At 46.5% G+C, this 19,143-nt stretch overlaps 11 protein-coding genes across 11 annotated transcripts; 8 read left to right on the forward strand and 3 right to left on the reverse strand. All coding sequences in view use genetic code 12, as the record gives it.

Annotated features, from left to right (window-relative positions):
* Positions 1–345: 345 nt before the first annotated feature.
* Positions 346–1,470, forward strand: ARC1 (Arc1p; the record flags this gene model as incomplete). Its single annotated transcript, XM_025482211.1, has 1 exon — positions 346–1,470. One exon carries the CDS (start codon positions 346–348, stop codon positions 1,468–1,470), a length of 1,125 nt encoding a protein of 374 aa, XP_025336829.1.
* A 486-nt stretch (positions 1,471–1,956) lies between these two features.
* On the forward strand, positions 1,957–2,802 carry CXQ87_003747 (RNA methyltransferase; the record flags this gene model as incomplete). The annotated part of the gene is made up of 1 exon (XM_025482212.1): positions 1,957–2,802. The coding sequence occupies one exon, from the start codon at positions 1,957–1,959 to the stop codon at positions 2,800–2,802; it is 846 nt and encodes a 281-aa protein (XP_025336830.1).
* A 726-nt stretch (positions 2,803–3,528) lies between these two features.
* Positions 3,529–4,683, forward strand: CXQ87_003748 (ribosome dissociation factor; the record flags this gene model as incomplete). The annotated part of the gene is made up of 1 exon (XM_025482213.1): positions 3,529–4,683. One exon carries the CDS (start codon positions 3,529–3,531, stop codon positions 4,681–4,683), a length of 1,155 nt encoding a protein of 384 aa, XP_025336831.1.
* A 923-nt stretch (positions 4,684–5,606) lies between these two features.
* MLC1 (Mlc1p) lies at positions 5,607–6,421 on the reverse strand (the record flags this gene model as incomplete). The annotated part of the gene is made up of 2 exons (XM_025482214.1): positions 5,607–6,032; positions 6,416–6,421. 2 exons carry the CDS (start codon positions 6,419–6,421, stop codon positions 5,607–5,609), a joined length of 432 nt encoding a protein of 143 aa, XP_025336832.1.
* A 187-nt stretch (positions 6,422–6,608) lies between these two features.
* On the forward strand, positions 6,609–9,723 carry SMC5 (DNA repair ATPase; the record flags this gene model as incomplete). The annotated part of the gene is made up of 2 exons (XM_025482215.1): positions 6,609–9,676; positions 9,720–9,723. The coding sequence occupies 2 exons, from the start codon at positions 6,609–6,611 to the stop codon at positions 9,721–9,723; spliced, it is 3,072 nt and encodes a 1,023-aa protein (XP_025336833.1).
* Positions 9,724–9,876: 153 nt separating this feature from the next.
* Positions 9,877–11,418, reverse strand: CXQ87_003751 (glutamate--tRNA ligase; the record flags this gene model as incomplete). The annotated part of the gene is made up of 1 exon (XM_025482216.1): positions 9,877–11,418. One exon carries the CDS (start codon positions 11,416–11,418, stop codon positions 9,877–9,879), a length of 1,542 nt encoding a protein of 513 aa, XP_025336834.1.
* Positions 11,419–12,084: 666 nt separating this feature from the next.
* Positions 12,085–12,459, forward strand: CXQ87_003752 (uncharacterized protein; the record flags this gene model as incomplete). Its single annotated transcript, XM_025482217.1, has 1 exon — positions 12,085–12,459. One exon carries the CDS (start codon positions 12,085–12,087, stop codon positions 12,457–12,459), a length of 375 nt encoding a protein of 124 aa, XP_025336835.1.
* Positions 12,460–13,386: 927 nt separating this feature from the next.
* CXQ87_003753 (uncharacterized protein) lies at positions 13,387–14,328 on the forward strand (the record flags this gene model as incomplete). Its single annotated transcript, XM_025482218.1, has 1 exon — positions 13,387–14,328. The coding sequence occupies one exon, from the start codon at positions 13,387–13,389 to the stop codon at positions 14,326–14,328; it is 942 nt and encodes a 313-aa protein (XP_025336836.1).
* A 196-nt stretch (positions 14,329–14,524) lies between these two features.
* On the forward strand, positions 14,525–14,947 carry CXQ87_003754 (uncharacterized protein; the record flags this gene model as incomplete). The annotated part of the gene is made up of 1 exon (XM_025482219.1): positions 14,525–14,947. One exon carries the CDS (start codon positions 14,525–14,527, stop codon positions 14,945–14,947), a length of 423 nt encoding a protein of 140 aa, XP_025336837.1.
* Positions 14,948–14,975: 28 nt separating this feature from the next.
* Positions 14,976–16,504, reverse strand: SYN8 (syntaxin; the record flags this gene model as incomplete). The annotated part of the gene is made up of 3 exons (XM_025482220.1): positions 14,976–15,004; positions 15,030–15,745; positions 16,140–16,504. 3 exons carry the CDS (start codon positions 16,502–16,504, stop codon positions 14,976–14,978), a joined length of 1,110 nt encoding a protein of 369 aa, XP_025336838.1.
* A 1,949-nt stretch (positions 16,505–18,453) lies between these two features.
* Positions 18,454–19,106, forward strand: CXQ87_003756 (uncharacterized protein; the record flags this gene model as incomplete). The annotated part of the gene is made up of 2 exons (XM_025482221.1): positions 18,454–18,648; positions 18,669–19,106. The coding sequence occupies 2 exons, from the start codon at positions 18,454–18,456 to the stop codon at positions 19,104–19,106; spliced, it is 633 nt and encodes a 210-aa protein (XP_025336839.1).
* Positions 19,107–19,143: the final 37 nt, after the last annotated feature.

Raw genomic sequence — 19,143 nt, forward strand, 5'->3', positions numbered from 1 at the left:
CTTTGAGCTCCATGCATTGATGCCTACGGGCTTTCCTTGTATTCTTTGAGTAGACTTCCTTTTACTTCTTTTCGTGACTATTGGTGAGCACTCTATGGATTTCGCAGCCGTTCCAAACCTGTTGTACATCAACGCTATCAATGCACGGAAAAGTGATGAATATAATCAATTTCAGAAACTCCTTGCTCAAATTCAGCTCCTTCTGACAAATCATTCAATTGAAGTAAATTGAAAGAAAAAATCAAACACCGTACTAGCCTTATCGTCGGTATACCTTGACTCCAGTGCGAAGATTCTCATCAGGCTGAAAAAATCCATCATCTACTACCCACCGAAACCACCAAGATGGCCGCATTCCTCACCAAATTCACAAGAATCCCTCTCAGGGACATCTCAAAAGCCGCTGACTCGCTTTTCCCTGAGCTCAACGCTGAGGCCAAGGCTTTGGCTGCTCAGTTCACCACTTTATCCAACAGACTCAACGAGCAGGAGTCCTTGGTCACCTTGAACAACAACTTGAGAACCAAAACTTTCATTGTGGGCCACACGCCTGCCAAGGTTGACTTGGACGTTTTCGCCAAGGTTTTTCCTGTGGCTCACCAGTGGAAGCTGGCCGAGGAGTACGCTCAGTTCAGACACATCCTCAGATGGGCCGATTTGGTTCAGAACACCCTTGTGGAGGTGCCTGAGGAGGAGCAGTTGAAGATCGACTTGGACAAGGAGGTGCCACGTGAGATCAAGGAGAAGAAGAAGCCTGCCAAGGAGGGCCAGGCCAAGGAGGCTCCAAAGGAAGCCGCTAAGGGTGCTCCTAAGGAGGTTGCTAAGGATGCTCCCAAGGGTAAGAAGCCACTTTCCGAGGAGGACAAGAAGGCTTCTGCTGAGGCCGCTAAGGCCAAGAAGGCCGCTAAGGCTAAGGCTAAGGCTGAGCAACAAGCCAAGCAGGCTGCCGCTGCTGTTCCTCCTAACCCAGGCATGATTGACCTCAGAGTTGGTTTCATTCAGAAGGCTGTCAAGCACCCAGACGCCGACTCCTTGTACATGTCCACCATTGACATGGGAGACGAAGAGGGACCCAGAACTGTGTGCTCTGGTCTTGTCAAATACATCCCATTGGAGGACATGCAAGAGAGATACGTTGTGTGTGTGGCCAACTTGAAGCCTGTGTCCATGAGAGGCGTCAAGTCGACTGCCATGGTCTTGTGTGCGTCTAACGAGACCACTGTGGAGTTTGTGAACCCACCTGCTGGTTCCAAGGCTGGTGACAAGATCTTCTTCGAGGGCTACAACGCCACGCCCGAGAAGCAATTGAACCCTAAGAAGAAGGTCTGGGAGGCCGTTCAGCCAGGCTTCTCCACCACGGAAAACTTCGAGGTTACTTACACTGAGGAGGGTAAGGCTCCAGCTAAGTTGGTGAACGAGAAGGGCGAGCTCTGTAAGAACAGCACCATCGTGAAGGCCGAGGTGAAATAAGCATACATAGAAAGAAGAGGTGATTAATGAGTTGGTACGGTGTAGAACGAGAGGCAAACGAGTGGGTGGGGCAGATTTTGATTCTCACGTCAGTGAAAAATTATGCACCATCAGTCAGGTGCATCTACATTCGAATAACGGGAAGCTCGTTTTTTACTTTGACAAATCAGTTCGGAAATTTTGAATCGTGGTTTATCAAATTAATAAATTTGAATCTCCTGACCCGGGTGCCCTTTGTTCAAAGCCTGAAGTGGCAGCCAATTCGGCATAGATACACTCCGAATATGTATGCGTCAGTGTACTAGTCCGAGACCCACTCACTACTACTTCATTTTCTTTCCTACTCATTCTGCAAACGCGACATTTCAAACACTTCTTCACTAAAGCAATTTAATTCAAACTCAAGACTTATTTGGTATATCTGAACCCCGAAGGAGTGTCTGGGGCTTTCTGAGAAGCTTGCACAGAATACCGTAAGCTACTACAATGTCCTCCTCAGGCATCCTCGAAATCGACAAGGAGGAGGACATAATTGAAAATCGGTACGAAGCTCTTCCAGAGCACTGCAAGCGCTACTGGAAAAAGCGGTACCAATTGTGGTCTCGCTTCGACCAAGGGGTGCTTTTCACGCCAGAATTGTGGTATTCGGTTACCCCAGAAAACGTCGCCAAATTCACCGCCAAATTAGCGAAGGTCCTTGTGCCTAGAGCAAAAGCTACTTTGGATGTTTGCTGTGGTGGAGGCGGAAACACCATCCAATTCGCTCGTTATTTCGAGAAACTGGTTGGTGTGGATATCAGCTCTACCAACATCACCTGTTGTGAGCAGAATGCCAGGGTGTATGGAACGAAGAATGTGCATTTTCTCAAAGGAGACTGGAGAGAGCTTCAGGATTCGAGAGATTGGGTGCCAGAGGGAGTGGAATTGGATAATGGCAAGTTTGATGTGGTGTTCAGCTCTCCTCCTTGGGGAGGTCCTGCTGTCAATAAGCAGGAGAAGTTTGACCTTCACAAGATGAGGCCGTTCAACATTAGAGAGATTGTCACGAGCATGAAGAAAGTTTCGGACAATATTTTTTTGTTCATTCCCAAGAACTCCAATTTGGATCACATTCGAGAGGTTGTGAGAGAACTCTATGGATCCAAAGGAAAGGCTCGTGCTTATCAGACATTCGAAGATGGCTGGCCTGTGGCATTGTTGGTGGTGTTTGGCGACACGTGGAGAAAGGAAGTCAAGAAGGGCATCAAAGTTGATGCTCTAGATACTGGACCTCCGAAGGGTGCGATGATTGAGTTCCTTCTTTCGAAGGGACTCACTATAGGGGCTAAGTAAACACCGAAAGATTCTCGTCTTGAGAGGTTTCAGGTGCAAGTGCTTGTCCCGTTTCTCTGTGGACGTTGTTGGATGGGTGCGTGCTGACACAAGACACCGGGATCTTGAGTGCGTTCTTCGTTCACCAAAAGAAACAGAGCAACGAACTGGAAAACTTTCAATTCTGAGGTCTACGAGCTGGTGGTGTTGGAAAGTATGCCTTTTGCAGGACACAGGGATTCTCGGGGTATATCGAGTACGGCAGCACTGGCGAGAGACCTCCAACCATTCATTTTTAGGGACGCAGACAAAGGATTCAGAAGAGGTGCTTCGAGCGGGACAAGGGGATCCCGGGGGTGCTGACTTTCTGGCTTCGGTGGCTGTAGTGGCTTTAGCCAAGTCCTTATTCTTAACCTGTCACTTTATCTTTGCATGTTCAGTCGGAGAGGAAACTGAGCCGGATTTGCATTCCCGGGGTTTTCGAACCAAAATACATCATATAGTTAATGTGGCTGCTAGTCAGCTATAACTCAAGCGCAGCGTAGTCGCCATTCACCCATAGGTCAAGTTGCCCTTTTCGTATTGATTCACTATATACAAATACCGCAAGCTCTATCACTCTCTATGACCAGATCATTTGCTTTGATGTTCCACTTTCCATTGTGGTGACTTTTCTCTGTTCTGGTACTGGCTTGGTATATGATAAGCCATGCGCACTTCTCATCTCATCAACCACTAAGCAAAGCAATGAAACTCCTCAACAAGACAATCGCCTTGGAAAAGGACAAGAGTGGGTCTCTTTCGCTTGTACCTCAAGACAAGGAGGATTTATGGCAGCTTTACAACTTGGTTCAAAAAGGAGATAAGGTGGAACTCCTGACGGTGAGAAATGTCAAGAAGACGCCGGGGTCCAAGGCTGAAAGAAAGCATCTCCATTTGACTCTCGCTGTAGAAGGCGTGGAATACGAGCCAAGCGATGAAGTTATGAGAATTCGTGGTAAGACCACCGAGCAGAATGAGTATGTTCCAAACCAGAGTTTTCACACCGCTGAGGTTCAGCTCAACAAGGCCCTCAAGTTGAGCAAGCCCGAGTGGGACGAGTTCAGCTACAACATTGTCATTGAAGCTTCTTCAATTGAGAAGAAGGCTGAAGTCGGTGCAGTTGTTCTCGAGGAGGGTGTGGCCCACCTCTGTCTTGTCACTGATAACATGACTGTTCTCCGAAACAAGGTGGAAAAGTCCATTCCAAGAAAGAATCGAAGCGACGGTGGTGGCTCCTCGCATGACAAAGCCATTGGTAAGTTCCTCGATACTGTCCAAGCAACACTTTTGCGTAACTTTGACTTGGAAAAGCTCAAGGTGGTTATTCTTGCCTCGCCAGGTTTCACTGCGACTGCCCTTAAGCAGGCCATTTTCGATACAGCTGTCAAGAACAACAATAAGACCATCCTCAAGAACAAGTCCAAGTTCTTGGTCGTGCACTCTTCCACAGGTTATCTTCAAGGCCTAGAGGAGGTGTTGAAGGACCCTGCTGTGCAGAAGAACTTGACCGACACCAAGTTCGCCAAGGAAGCGGCTATTTTTGACGAGTTCCAGCGTATACTCAACTTAGATGATGGAAGGGCCTGGTATGGTCCTCAGGAAGCCATCAAGGCTCTGGAAATGGGCGCTGTTAAGAGCCTTCTTCTCACAGACGCTTTGTTCAGAAGCGATGATATTGCCGTTAGAAAACACTACATAGCTTTGAGCGACGAGGTGAAGGCTCAAGGCGGAGAAGTATACATCTTCTCGACTCTACACGAGTCAGGCGAGCAGCTCAACCAGTTGACGGGTGTGGCTGTATTGCTCAAATACCCATTGGAGCTTGATGAGGATGAGGATGACGAGGAGGATGACGAATAAGCTAGATGCGGTGGCTCGATTGAGTTCTATAGTCGTCAAGCAAATGCATATACCATACATGGCCGCCTCGGTACCTAATCATCACATCCTGGACAATTCCAATCCCGAGTCCCATGATACCGCCTTTCTTCACATAGCTCATTCTTTGCACAGGGGACATTTGTTTCCATGCTCCATATGTCCATGCCACTATTGTGGCTGCTGCAGCACTGCTGAGGAAGTCTTTGGTCCCTCTGGCATAGTCAATACCGGCTTCAAGACCAAAGAAGGATGAGACACCAGCTGAATATCTTAATCCAATTTTGGTGGCCTCGCGAGCTCCACTTAGAATCATGACGTAGTTTTTCTTTTTATGATAAAAATACCATCCTCCCACGGTTGTAGGTAGTCTATGGCCATTCTCTGTAAGGAATCGAAGGGATGAGATCTTGATGCCTTCGAAGAAGCCCACACCTGCTCCCACTATACCAGAAGCCAAGGCTACTGCGGTGAGTCTTTCCTGAGTAGGAAGGTGAAACCGTTCGTTCTTGTTTTCGTCCGACTTTTGTAGATCAGAGGACATTGATCTAGTTGGAGATGAGAAAGTCGCACCCATATGTACCGATGGTGAGAACCCCAGTTGGGTGGAGTATTCAAGAAGGAAGCGGAAATAAGAAAATTTGAAAAATTGTGAACACTGCTGCAACGATGAATTTCCTGAAACTACATGCGTTGCCCGTCGCTATTTCCATGTTGTACTTAAACACGAACCTTTTTGGTTCCCTTGCAGTCGGTTCGCCTATGTCTCGTAGTAATAGTGTCTGATAACAGAAGTGCTACAATGTTTTGTGATCAGAGCAAAGGGGTCTCGAACAAAGTCAATTCCCTTCAAATTCTCCATCACAATTCCTCATAAATGGTATCCATTGATATAGCATAGCTCCCTACTGGTCCAAGATGGACTTCACAAACTCGACATAGTCGACGTTGCCCTCACTGGTAACGTTCACACCCTTCAACAACTCGTCCACCTCGGAGTCCGTCAACTTCTCTCCAATTGAGGTCAAGATGTATCTCAATTCGCCAACACCGATGTATCCAGTCTGCTCCTTGTCGAACACCTGGAAGCCCTTGATGTAGTCCTCAGGGAGACCAAGAGGCTTGAAGCCGTCCGGTCTGTTGATAATCTTCTCGTAAGTCTCGAAGTCGAATTCGGGCAGCTCGATGCCGCTCTGCAACTCAGAGATCTCAGCCAAGGTAGGGTTTTGGCCCACGGCTCTCAATAAGTCACCCAAGTGCTCAACGGGAATCTTGCCAGTGCCCTTCTTGTCGAAAAGGGCGAAGGCGTCTTTGTAAGTTTTGTTGTTAGACTGTTTGTTAGTATGATGTATTCAATTTGATGGACAGAATCGCTTTTTCAATTTCTTCCATAATTCATTCATATTTGCTTGGTAATGGAAGCGTGTCTGACCACAGTTTTGCTGAACATACCATGTCTGTTAGTAGAGGCTATGATGTATGAGCTCTTTTCATCCAGAAATGTAAACAAAAGCGCGCGTGATCAAGAGCACGTGAATGATCTGGCAGTAATACTTGATTACCGTAGATCCAGGCGATAAATAGCCTGAATGGATAAGGAATCACTTAAGGGTTTTCTTGGTGAAGCCTCCCTGAAACATTTGTTCATGCACGATATTCGTGTGGGGTGGTTGGATGAAACATACCCATTAAGCTCAACACTACATAGTGATACCCACATGCTTTCGAGACAATGAAAATTCCTGTCAGTCGTCAAATTGACTCCCAATGAATGCTCGAGTATATTCCTTCACAAAAATTTGAATGTAGTTTTCCTTTCCGTGTTTTGATGTAATCATCGGCCCCAAGCTGATTTGCACCCACTGTTATCATTTTCAAACGCGAACAGACGCCTTCATTACTACCCCATGGAAAGAAACGGCGACTTAAACGGGGATAGTGATCCGAAAAGGCGAAAGTTGAATGGAGGTGGTGGCTCCATGGATTTCAAGCCTGGCAATATCCTCCGTCTACGAATCTGGAACTTCACCACATACTCATATGGAGAGTTCATTCTTTCACCGACGCTAAACATGATCATTGGACCAAACGGTACCGGAAAGTCTACATTTGTTGCAGCTGTGTGTCTAGGTCTTGGAGGCAAGGTCGACTTGATCAAGAGGAAGAATATGGACTCTATGATCAAGTCGGGCTCTAATGAGGCTCTGATTGAGATCAAGCTTCGGAACAAGGATGGAGAGCCTGATGTCACGATAAAAAGAACATTCTTCCTCAAAAACACGAAAAGCCGATGGTGGGTTAATGGATCCTCCAGCGACGTGCTCAAAGTTCGCCAACTAGTGCTTGATCTAGGTATTCAACTAGATAACTTATGCCACTTCCTTCCCCAAGAACGTGTTGCCGAATTCGCCACGCTATCTCCAGAGAAGCTCCTTCTAGAAACAGAAAGAACGATTGGTGATACCACCCTCCTTGACAAACATGAGTTACTTATAGAGCTAGATACCAACTGGGTGGAATTGAACGCGGATGTACAGAAGTTGGAGGAAAACATCGCCGGTTTGGTTGCAGATGTAGCCAAGTTTGAGCAGGAGGCACAAAGATATGCTGAGTTTGAGGAAAAAGCGAAACAAATCGATTACCACAAGAAGCTTCTACCCTACGCTAAACTCCAGGATGTGAAGGAGCAGATGAAGGGTCTCAAGAAAGTTCGTGATGAAGCGAAGCGTGCATTGCAAGAGTTTGCAGCTACAACACAGCCTTTAATAAGTGAGCGTGACAGTGCTGAAAAGGATTTAGAGGCACAAAAGGAAAAGATTGCCAAGCATAAAGAAGTGCTTTCACAGAAAAATGAGGACGTCAAGACCATCGCCAAAAGGATAGCATCGTTTGAACAATCCCTAGAAGATACAAAAGGCGATATCGACTCTTTGCAGAACTCTACGGAGAAGCGAAGAAAGGAGCTACAGAGAACACGGGAGGAAAAGGATACTCTACAAAACAAGTTGCTGACATTAGAGGATGTTGATGAAGATGAAATCAAGCGGCTTTCTGAGGCAAGACAGGAAAAGCATGACGAGAAGCTTCGAAGAGACGAAGATGTGGAAAATCTTGTCTTTGAGGTAAGCAGCTTAAAGCGTGAACATGAATCCAATGAAATAAAGATGCGTGATGAAAGGCGCAAGCTTGAAAATGACGACAAGCTCGAGATTTTAAACACCAAGGGATCTCGTTATCGACCTGAGATACTAGAGAGCACATACAAGGCACACCTTTGGCTCAGAAAGGAAAGACGCAATCATGGTCTCAAATTTTATGAGGCTCCTGTTGTATCATGCCATGTTACCAATCAGAAAGTGGCCAAGTCGTTCGAAAAGGTTGTGGACAATAATTCCTTGTTCGCCTTATTCTTCGATAACGAAACTGAGTATCAGAAAGTGTCTCAGGTCTTGCCCCGTGAACTCAACGTTCCTATGAGAGTGGTTTCGAGTGAGGAGACTCCACCATCCCCTGTTTCGGTTTCCGTGCTACGTGAGCACGGATTTGAAGGCTACCTCTCGGATTTTGTCGATGGACCTCCCTCTGTTGTAAAGGCCCTCAAGCAACGTTCTCAAATTCATGCCATTCCTGTTGCAACCAAGCCTATCGATACAGAGGTGGTAAAGAAACTTCTCGTTCCTGATGATAATGGGAAGGTACCGTTCATGAGGTTTATCGTCGAAAATAACCTTTATTCTGTGGGGAGGTCCAAGTATGGTAGCAGGCAAGTCTTCTATCGTACAGAATTTATTGGGGAGGCTCAATTGATGGGTTCCAGGGGTCTCACTGAAGAAATGAAACGCGACATTAAGCGTAAAGTTATTTCCTACAAACAAAAATTGGACAATATCTTGGAGAAGCGTGACTCTATCAGCAAACAAAAACTGCAGCATCAAGAGGCGCTACTTGCAATATCCGATGAACTCACAAGGTTGGATTCGGAGATTCGCTCGCTTAGGAAGAAGAAAGAAGCTGTTCTGAGAATTCAAGAGACTATCAAACAACTAGAGTCTAGAATCACGAAACTCAAAGAAAGTATGACTCAAGATGACACCATGAAAATCAAAGAGGCGGAAAACAAGTTGATGCATCTCTATGTCGAGCACTCACAGGAGTTCATGAAGATGGCGGAAGTAAAAGAAAGAATTGTGATGGAAAATTTGGAGCTCAAGAAATTTGAACTTTTGACACAACAATCAAAGAGTAAGGTTCTTTCCATACAATCTCTCTTAGAAGAGCTCGACCTCCATAAAGTCGATTTACAAGAAAGATACGCCGATGCAAAGAGCCGATATGATCAGTACAAGAAAGGTGACGCTGCAAAAGAGATTAGAGAACAATATCTCACTGACTCCGATCGTGAGGTCGTTCGAGGACTTGCAGAAAACTATCTCAATAATTCTCAATTATCCGAGCATTATATTCTTATCAAGATTGATCAGCTCGAAGATGAGTTGAGTTTACTCTCCAATGCAGACAAGGGTTCCATTGAGCTGTTGAAGCAGAAGCGTGCAGATCTCGAGATCTCGCAAAGGCAACTTCCTGAACTACAACGAAAGAGAGATGATCTCAAGCAGAGAATAGACAACGTCTCCGGTCCTTGGCAGGAAGAACTCGGTGATATGGTCGAAAAAATGTCTCAAACCTTTCAAAAGAATTTCATCACAGTTGCTAGTGATGGTCAAGTACGGTTAGTAAAGCTGGAACGATTCCAGGATTGGAAGCTCGAAATTCTAGTCAAGTTCAGAGAAAACTCCGAACTTAAGGTTCTCGATCACCAGTCACAGTCTGGAGGCGAAAGAGCTGTGTCCACGATCTTCTTCATCATGTCACTACAAGGATTAACCAATGCACCCATCAGGATTGTGGACGAAATCAATCAGGGAATGGATCCTAAAAATGAGAAGATGGCACACAAATATTTCGTTCACACGGCGTGTAAAAAAAGTCGGTCGCAGCATTTCTTGGTAACACCAAAGTTGATTACCGGTTTGTATTATCACGAAGACATGGCAGTGCATTGTATCTTCACTGGTCCATTCCTCAAAAGCAATGATGAGAAGGCCCCGAAACCGGGCCTTTTGGATTTCCAAAGAACAAGCAAGGTTTCGTCATAGATTAATTAATGCATTCTATTTACAGTGTTTCGGCCTCGAGGAATACGATGGCATTATCTAGACGCTCCATGTATCTCTCGTAGCCAAGTATGTTAATGAGTGTGGGGATTGTGATTCCTGAAACGCCTCCTGCCAATGCAAAACGAGCAGCTTGGAACAAATCTTTCTTTTTCAACTCTGGATGAGTCTTGAGAATATCGTCAACAGGAAAAGGGTTTCCCGGGGTTTGAACACGCTTGATTGTTTGAAGATGGGAGAGACACTTTTTCTTCTCGCACGGCATCTTGGACTTGACTAAATCAACTTCTTTGTAAAAGTAGGTGTGAACGTTTTGTAATTCCTGAATGGAGCTGACATTGGGCCCCACATCTTGAATCAAACGGCTCCAGAATTCTTTTGAGAACTCTCCATTGGTAGCTTTCTCGAAGCTAGGAAATGTTTCGTCAACCAATTTCTCGAGAGTCGAAGGATCACTAATTCTTGACAAAAGGTGACTCTTATTGAAGAAGTGAAGCTTGTTGTCATTCACCTTTGCATTTCCTTTCGTAAGATGGTCCAACAGAAACTTGCTCACGAGGTCCTCTAGCGACATCACCTCACTGGTTGGCTTACCTTTCTCTGGTCTTGGTGGAGACCAGCCAAATAATGCAGCAAAATTTGTGAGTGCTTCGGGAAGAATACCCTCGTCTTTCATACTCAAAACCCCATTATCCCCTTGTCTTTTGGAAAGTTTCTTGTCTGTCAACGAGGTAAGCAATGGTATATGAATGAACTGGGGAGGTTCCCATCCGAATGCTCTGTACATAGCGATGTGCTTTGGTGTCGCCGCCAACCACTCCTCGCCACGGATAACGTGGGTTATCTTCATCAAGTGGTCATCAACAACGTTAGCAAAGTGATACGTGGGAAGCCCGTCCAGCTTGAGAATCACGAAATCGTCAAATCTTCTATCTGTCGGATTCACCAGCGGCTGGAGATCAAGCTTTCCGTGAAGAAGATCCGTGAAAGCTTCATACCGTTCCGGCGATTTGAACCTGACTGTAAACTCCTCTTCTCTTTCGGGAGCATGAAGGCACTTTCTATCATAGGTGACAGTCGTAGGTGGCTTCAATGCCATGGCAGTTTCTCTCAAATGCAAAAGACGGTCTTTGGAACAAAAACATTTGTAAGCGTAGCCAGCCTTTATAAGTCGATCGGCATACTCTTTGTAGATTGACTTTCTCTCTGATTGTTTGTATGGTCCGTAGGGTCCCCCAACTTCTGGACTTTCGTCAGGTCTCAAACCTGTCCAATTCAAAGACTCATGAATATTCGCCTCTGCATCTGGCACAAGTCGCTTTTGATCTGTATCCTCCAAACGAAGAAGGAACTGGCCGCCAGTGCTTTTGGCTAACAAGTAGTTGTATAGAGCCGTTCTCAACGATCCCAAGTGAAGGTATCCAGTCGGTGAAGGAGCGAATCTCGTACGTGCCGGTCCCTTCGGCTGAATGGATTTGCTTTGAGGCACATGAAGCTTTCCTTTGAGATTTAGCTTCAGTAGGAGCCGTAGCGAACCCCACATATCAAGGTGATGTAGTTGTAGTAGAACCGCGCGAATGCAGTCGGGTGCAAAAGATGGGATTGAAGAGGAGCCTCTTTTGGGTTTCTTGCAAATAGGTCAAACAAATTTCAGTTTGTCGTTCCGTTATCTGTCAAGAACTGTCAAGAATCACTGTTTTTAGAATCGCTTCAGTTTGATCCCAAACTTTTGGTACGGTGGTTCATCAGCTGCCTACACACACAAATGGTAGTACTGTTTCACCTATTCTACGCCTACTCTCAACCGACTACATCTCCGTGGTTAAATGATCTCTGTCGATTCCACGATAAAACAGACCATCTTTTTACCTGGCATCCACCACCTTTCTAAACATAAGTAGCATTCAACTCGTATACCCTTGTTCTCTGGCGGCTGCGAAAAACCGTTAGATGTCAAGTTAGGATCCGTACCGAAGCCCACCGAGGCATCATACAAACAAGATGGCACGAAGTCGGAGATAACCGAGATTACTAGACCTTTTGGTATTTCACCAAGATACCTTCCAATCTACCATGAAAAGTATGAACTATTCTTCATGCTACCCTGCACAGGTTAGAGATGATATAGCGTATGCACCTCTCGAATTGCCGCAAAATTTTCAGAACCCCAGATCTCAGGTGTACCACTTCACACTGCCATAAACCACGAATGTCACAATTCAGCCGCCAGGCAACAGCTCTGCCTGCTCCTCCCATGCAACCTGCTGTCCAAAGCTCCATCAACCAAAAAAGACAGTTGCAGCAGTTCTACCTCCACAAACTGTTTGATCTAGAGCTGGATGTCGAATTCCTTCCTTTGATTCCACAAGACCCTGTTGGGGCTGCAATTCAGATGCAAGAGTCCATGGCGATGCAGAAGGCTCAATACGCCATGAGCCCAGGAATGAGTCCACTCCATAGACAAGAGGCTATGGCCTTGTACAACCAGGCAGCTCAGCGTTCGAGGCGCCATAGCAACCAGTTCTTGCAGCAGCACTTGTTTGGTGGAAAGAGGGCAAACTATACGCTGTACCGCAACCACTAGGGGTTTAAAGAATTCAAATAGGAATTACAGGGCACCAACCCTGAGGTTTATGCCGGGATCATGACGGAACAACCGGGGCATTGTATATAACTGGAGTAAGATTTATAGAATAGTTTTAATAGATTAATATGAGCGGCGTTAGAGCGTTATTTGGATTTTTGTAGAATCGGTTTCGATTCGAAGGTTTGTGGATGTTCCATGAAATTACTGCAATTGCGCACTATGGCTGCAAATCGAATAGTTATCAACGCCTATATTAATTGATAAAGGTATTTGAAAGCACAAGCACAAAGCATATGAAAGATTGTCATGTTAATATTACATAAACGTTAATTTGTCGTCCTCTTACCCGACAACATCAAATTACGGTCGACACTGCTTCTGAAGCACTTGAGACTGCCACCTAAAAGTGAATTTAGCTTTTGATCACAGTATTGAAGTGGCAGTATGGCATGGCTCCCTTCAAAACTCCATAGATCCTCCTACGTTTTGCAAGTGTACTCTTAGAGTGAGAGTAGAATTCCAGTTACTGCCCCTGAACCAATTGCCAAGTGCAATACAATTGCTCATTCTGTAAACAATATCACAGATATTTCAAAATTATCCAAGAGAACTCACGATGATGTACAAAATTCCGGTCTTCTTTTCTCGAAAGACCCATGGAACCCTGAGGAACATACCATGCTCGATTTGCAGCCAAACTTTCAACCACATCCTCCGTGAAAGGGAGCAATAAAGCGACACCACCGCCAATCTTGAACCATATAGTCAAAAAGGGCTGGATTCCAAAATTTCACAATTTTTTAGAGTGAGCCGAAATTTAAGGGATCAAGGGTCTGGTGGCAAGGTCTTCTGATGCTATATAATGCGCGCTTGCCCCATCCCTGACCCCAACCTACTACTACCACCACTACCACAAATACTACCATGTGTAAGAAGAAGGAAGATACATTGACCCGTGCAGAGTCAGATTCTGACTCTTTCTCGCCTTATGACGAGGATATCAGTCGCTTCTTTGACAAGGCCTCCGGCTTTACCAAGAAGGTTGTGGGGCACACCTTCGATTTGGCTAGTGACTTGCCCAGTATGTTCAAGGAACAGGAGGAGCACTTCATGGATAGGTTCATGAACAGGCCATACCAGACCCGCGATAAAGATTTGGACTCCGACAGAAGTTTCCATCCATTTGGTATGGCATTTGATGCTCTTGATGTCTTCGGAGGGTCCAGTGGCGATACACCTTTCGGACTTTACTCCTACAAGAGTCCTTCAGTCAGAAAGTACAACGAATGCATGCGCAAGGATGGCGAGTCCGTCTGGGACACGGAGGGATACTGGCGCTGCTTGTTCCCCAATCGTGAGATCCCCAACAAGCTCTTGAACTACAAGAAGAACCACTTGTCAGGGCACATCTTGACCAAGGAGGATTTCAACGAGGCAATTCAAGAGCACCCTGGCGCTGACAAGAATGGAGTTATTGATTTGGGCCCCAAGGGTATGTTCTTCCGTGAATTCAATCGCTACTTGAATTGGAAGAACCACTTATACGAGGATGTCAGGAGGCAGAGGGAGGAGTCCAGACGGAATCTTCGTGAATCAATGAGAGCTGCTAACCCATTCACTCCTGAGAACGAGGGCCAGGGCCAGCCTGACGAGGTGGTGTCGTACTCCACAAAGATATACACCAACTATGACCGTGACAACAACAACGAGGTGATGCACGAAACCAAGACTGAGGTCATGGCCGACGGAAGATCCGTCACTACGAAGCTGACGCGAACCAGGCCAATTGGCAGCACCGAATGGCTGGTGGCCGATCAACTGACCGAGGAAGATAACAAGCTGGGATGGTTCTGGAACTCCAAGTAGGTCAGATTACGAAATGGGTAGGGCATTGAGCCCCGGATGTTTATACGAATGATTGAATACATGTAAAAAGGCTGATAACCGGCTTGCAAAGTCAGTAAGACTAGGCTGCGGTACGGGTGTGTGGGGCGGCAATACCTCAACGATACGGTAGCGAAGAAACAATATAGATAGGCCTCAAACACTCACTCAATTCGCCATGAACCCCTTGAACAAGATCATCTTCCTTTCAGCGTTCTTGGCCTTTGGCTTCCTCCTAATCCTTCTTTCATGTGCGCTATACAACAACTGGAAACCCCTATGGGTCATAGCGGTCTTCTTGGTGGCTCCTTTGCCCAACATAATTCTGTCTTCGATTGAAAACAACCGAGACGATTTCCTTACGTTCAGCAATGACAGAGGTAACACACCAACCCCATTACAAGAGCTGGCCAAAATCATTACAGGATTCTTGCTCGTGAGCGGCATAGCCTTGCCTTTAACCATGTACCATACACAGCTCATTGGCGTGGGCTCTTTATTCATGAGTGTAATTGGTGGTTTGATTGTCTACAGCGACATTATAGTGTTTATATGGTTCTTTTCCGAGCACGAGGACGAGAATGACGACTTCAACTTCTAGCTGAGCACCACCAACAACAATATTAGGATCACAGAGAGAACGATGATAGTGACAAGACTACCATTTTCGCGAACACGGGTACGGAAGTCCTTGAGTCGGAGACTGGCCCGGCCCAAGCGGGAGCTGGAATCGTCCACACCTCGTTCTAAGTCATTAAGCAATATGAGGTGGTCGTCCAACTCGTCGTTGATATTGCGGCCCATGGAGTGCTGGACTCTGATCGAATCATGCAAGGTATCTAAATTCTCGTCTTGCTGCAAAAGCTGTTGCTGATGCTGCGCAAACATCTCACGATTGGAAGTATCTACAGAATTCAACGACTGGGCGTCAGCTTCCTCCGGGTCGTCCCGATATGGCTTAATCTGGCCCTGGGTGCCCATAAGCTGAGACCTCATATTATCATCATCGGTGTTGTAGTCCTTGAACCGCACCAGTTTCTTGGTGGTGAGCTCAGGCGCTTCCGGTTTGGTGATTTTCTCAGTGTATTCATACTCATGTGCGTCAACATATGCATCTTTGGACAAAACGGCAAGCTGCTCAGCATATGAATCCACGATGGTAGCGAACTGTGTGGCAAACTGGTCAGCGTGACCGGTGGAGATATCCAGATGTAGATACTGGAGGCTCTTTTTGATCTTTGCGAGCAAATTTATCAAGTCCATATTGTCGTCCAGCGACGGAGTAAGCTTGAGAGTCTCGGTCAAGCGTTGCCGCTCTTCGAGAGTGGCCAGCAACTGGTCTGTAAAAGACCGGAGCTTGGCAAACAGAGCTCTGATATCTTTCTGTGTGATAGTCATGCTGGTGTGGATTGTGCGGTGGGACAGATAAGAGGTGGTAGTAAGATCACGTGCGAAAAATGGAAACCGCCACAACAGAACCATGGAACGGGAATGGCAAATCATTGAGAGGCTGAGGCAATTGGCTACTTACAGGAGGTTGTTCGTTGATGGTAATTGGATTGGTTTCACCGACGACTTGATCCACATCAGATCGCCGGTTGGGCGGAGTTAACCTTTGCAGAGGGTTGCATCAACATCCCTTGCAGAAATTCATCCAGCTGCTTCGCTTCGAAAGATCGACAGGTTGACGAGAATTCCTGTCGTCTACATTGGATTCGTGCATAAATGACATTCTGGCCCTTGTGAGACCGACTCTATTAACAATTAGCTGTTAGCGGCGTGAATGGGGATACAAATCGCCCCTTTTAAAGATAGTGGTGCTCCAGGCGGGAGAGTTTCTGAGTGTGGAGACGGTTTCGTCGAGGCAACGCTGGATTTCCAACATGTCCTGCTCCGCCAAGCCCTCTAGGCATTCTAGCATGGTATGCAAACTGTCCAAGCCCGACTCTAAGGCCTTTCGAGAAGGTAGTTGTCGTAGGCTGGATCTGGAACTCTGTGATTTTTGGAGACTCAGTTGGATAGATGTGGCGTGGGAGGTGATGGAGAGCAGCAGAGCATCGGAGTCCAGCTCCGTAGCGCTGTCGTTATGGTGCACCTCGGACCACTCTGAGGCCTCCCAGCTGAGGTCGTCGAGTTTGCCCAACAATGCTTTTGACATGGACGGAAAAAGAGTGATAGCGAAAGTTGAAAAAAAGCCGAAGCACCCGAATATGTATGGAAGCAGGCGGCCGGCAAAGGGGTCCCCACTGGCTGGTGCGTCGCGTTTTTATTATACTTTAGGCAGTGCGCCAGGCATACACGAAAAGACGAGCCTGCCAAAACATGAGCCGCTTTTCATTGTTCTGGCTGCGAAATTCATTGTCTTGATGCCAACATGGCTGGTTTAATTTCCCACCTGGCCAAGGCACAATGGAGAACTCGTGTGGAGCATACAATCTTCAGCGGGACAACGAGCTGGCCGAAAGCAGCATGCAGCTTTGTCAGAATCTAAAAGCTGGGCATAGTTGACTCCGAGAGCTGCTTGGGAACAAGGCCTTCGAAGTCTGTTTTGCAAATCATAAACAAACACACGGAGATCGGTACGATTGAGGATTTTCTTCGATCGGTGCCACCTGGGCTATTCTTCCTTTGATTTGCCTGACGAGCACGCGGCAGTGTAGATCGCGGTCTTATCTTAATTCCATGGGAAACATCTGGAGAAATTCGTAGATAAAATTTGCGCATAGTCCAAGCCCTTCCGAAATCAAGCAAAAGGTTGGCCTCATCAGTAGCTAATAGGTTCAACGGTACGCAGGTGCATTCCAACGCATTTGCGATTTTAGACGACCTGGTGTACCGCACCGACCCATAGTTAGACGGAAACAGCATATCAACTATTACCGTTGAGTTAATCATAGAACGATTGAATCTCTCGACCTTATAAATGTAATACTAAACACTCAACAGTAGACGTCTGGACAACTTCTATCAGTCACCTAAACGAGTGTTTGGCTGCAAATGCGCATCACGTCTGGAGAATGTACCAAGGCTTATCGTAACTGCTAGTACTTTGTACATTCGGCTGAGCATTTGTCCTGTGAAATCACAAAACCGATATTTTAGTTGATCGATGATTATCTCGAGGGAATATCGGCGAAAGTGACGTCTGTTTCGAGGTCGAGACGTGTGGCTTGTAGGAGCGTGTTCTCGAACCATGAGTGGCCTGATTTTGGCGTTGGCTGAAGCATATAAAGGAAACAATTTTGTAGAGTCTGAATTCTGCTTGAATGGTATTTTTTCATCTTGGATATCTGTTGTGGAGAATTCAGGAACCAGTGCAATTTCAGGCTGGCGCTGAATAACAATAATGTTTGATTAAGGGAGCGAAACAGATCACAAATGGATTCATCAAACCAGGGCATTGTGCTGGGCCTACGACGTTGGGGTTCGGAGTGGTGAGGCAACGAAAAGTGCTTGCTAGAGCCATCAATGGGCAAGATTTCGTATAAGGTGGAGCTTTGTATAAATAGCCAAATCCCCCAAATTCGATACGCAATGCCCTACTCCGAGTCAGCCTCTCCAAATGACTTTCAAGTGTTGAGACAGAGTTTGCAGCCACCTCTCTAAGCTGACTCAACCCCACTCTCGTCACAAGACCAATTCACTCCAATGAGTCACTCAGAATCATTTCACCGATGGAGCAGAAAAGGGAAGGTCACTCCAGAGAGACTAAGACCGATCGGATGAACCCCACTTCCGTCTAATAAAGCAACCGAAATCTGACAGCTCTATGCCTCCAGAATTTCTTAGATCGCCACCGCCTGTATTGATCCTCAAGGTCACATCTCCAGGGTCCTCTTGGCACATCACAGCCTGAGTCATATCTATCGAGTCCAAGACACAAGACGCATTATTCCATCAAACCTTTGACAAAAAACCTTATCCAAAGTCTTGACGTCTAAAATTCCTTTGGCAATATCCTCTTATGGAAGCTACATTGCGCCTGTGCTTGTCTCGCTTATTGAGATCCAGATAACAATGTCCCGCGGGACCCCGCGGAGGTGCGCTCTCTCAAGTATATATACACCTGGGTTCTCCCACATGGTCTTTTTTTTTACATCTACAAAAATGACTACAGCCAAACCAGTGAAAACGGTCTGTGTCTTCTGCGGTTCTTCTTTTGGAAAGAGCCAGTCTTTTGCTGACAGCGCCAGCAAGCTCGGTGAGCTTTTGGCTGCTAGAAACTGGGGGTTGGTCTATGGTGGAGGTTCAACTGGTTTGATGGGTGCTGTTGCTAGAGGCAGTGCCACCAACGGCGGCTACGTCCATGGCATTATCCCGAGGCTTTGATTTCCCGTGAGAGAACCTCCGACAATGACTTTAACGACAAGTTGAAGGAGGGTATTGACAACCACGATGGATCCACGCCTCTTCCTGACTCCGACTTGTACGGCAAGACCACCCTTGTCAAGGACATGCACACGCGGAAGCGTATGATGGGAGAGGAGGCTGACGCGTTCGTGGCATTGCCCGGTGGCTACGGTACTTTGGAGGAGTTGATGGAGGTGGTCACCTGGCACCAGTTGAACATCCACAGCAAGCCTATCATCGTCTACAACTTGAACGGCTTCTATGATAGCTTTCTTAAGTTCATTGAGGAGGCCATTGCGGCCGAGTTCGTGTCGCCCAAGAACGGCGAGATCATTAAGGTGGCCCTGACGGCCGAGGAGGTGTTGGAGGCCATTGAGCACTACCAGATCCCGATGGCCGCTTCAACTTGAAGTGGGACACCACTTAAACTAGATATAAATAGATTTG

The sequence above is a fragment of the Candidozyma duobushaemuli genome, assembly GCF_002926085.2.
Source record: "Candidozyma duobushaemuli strain B09383 chromosome Unknown D_B09383, whole genome shotgun sequence".
NCBI classification, from domain to species: Eukaryota; Fungi; Ascomycota; class Pichiomycetes; order Serinales; family Metschnikowiaceae; genus Candidozyma; species Candidozyma duobushaemuli.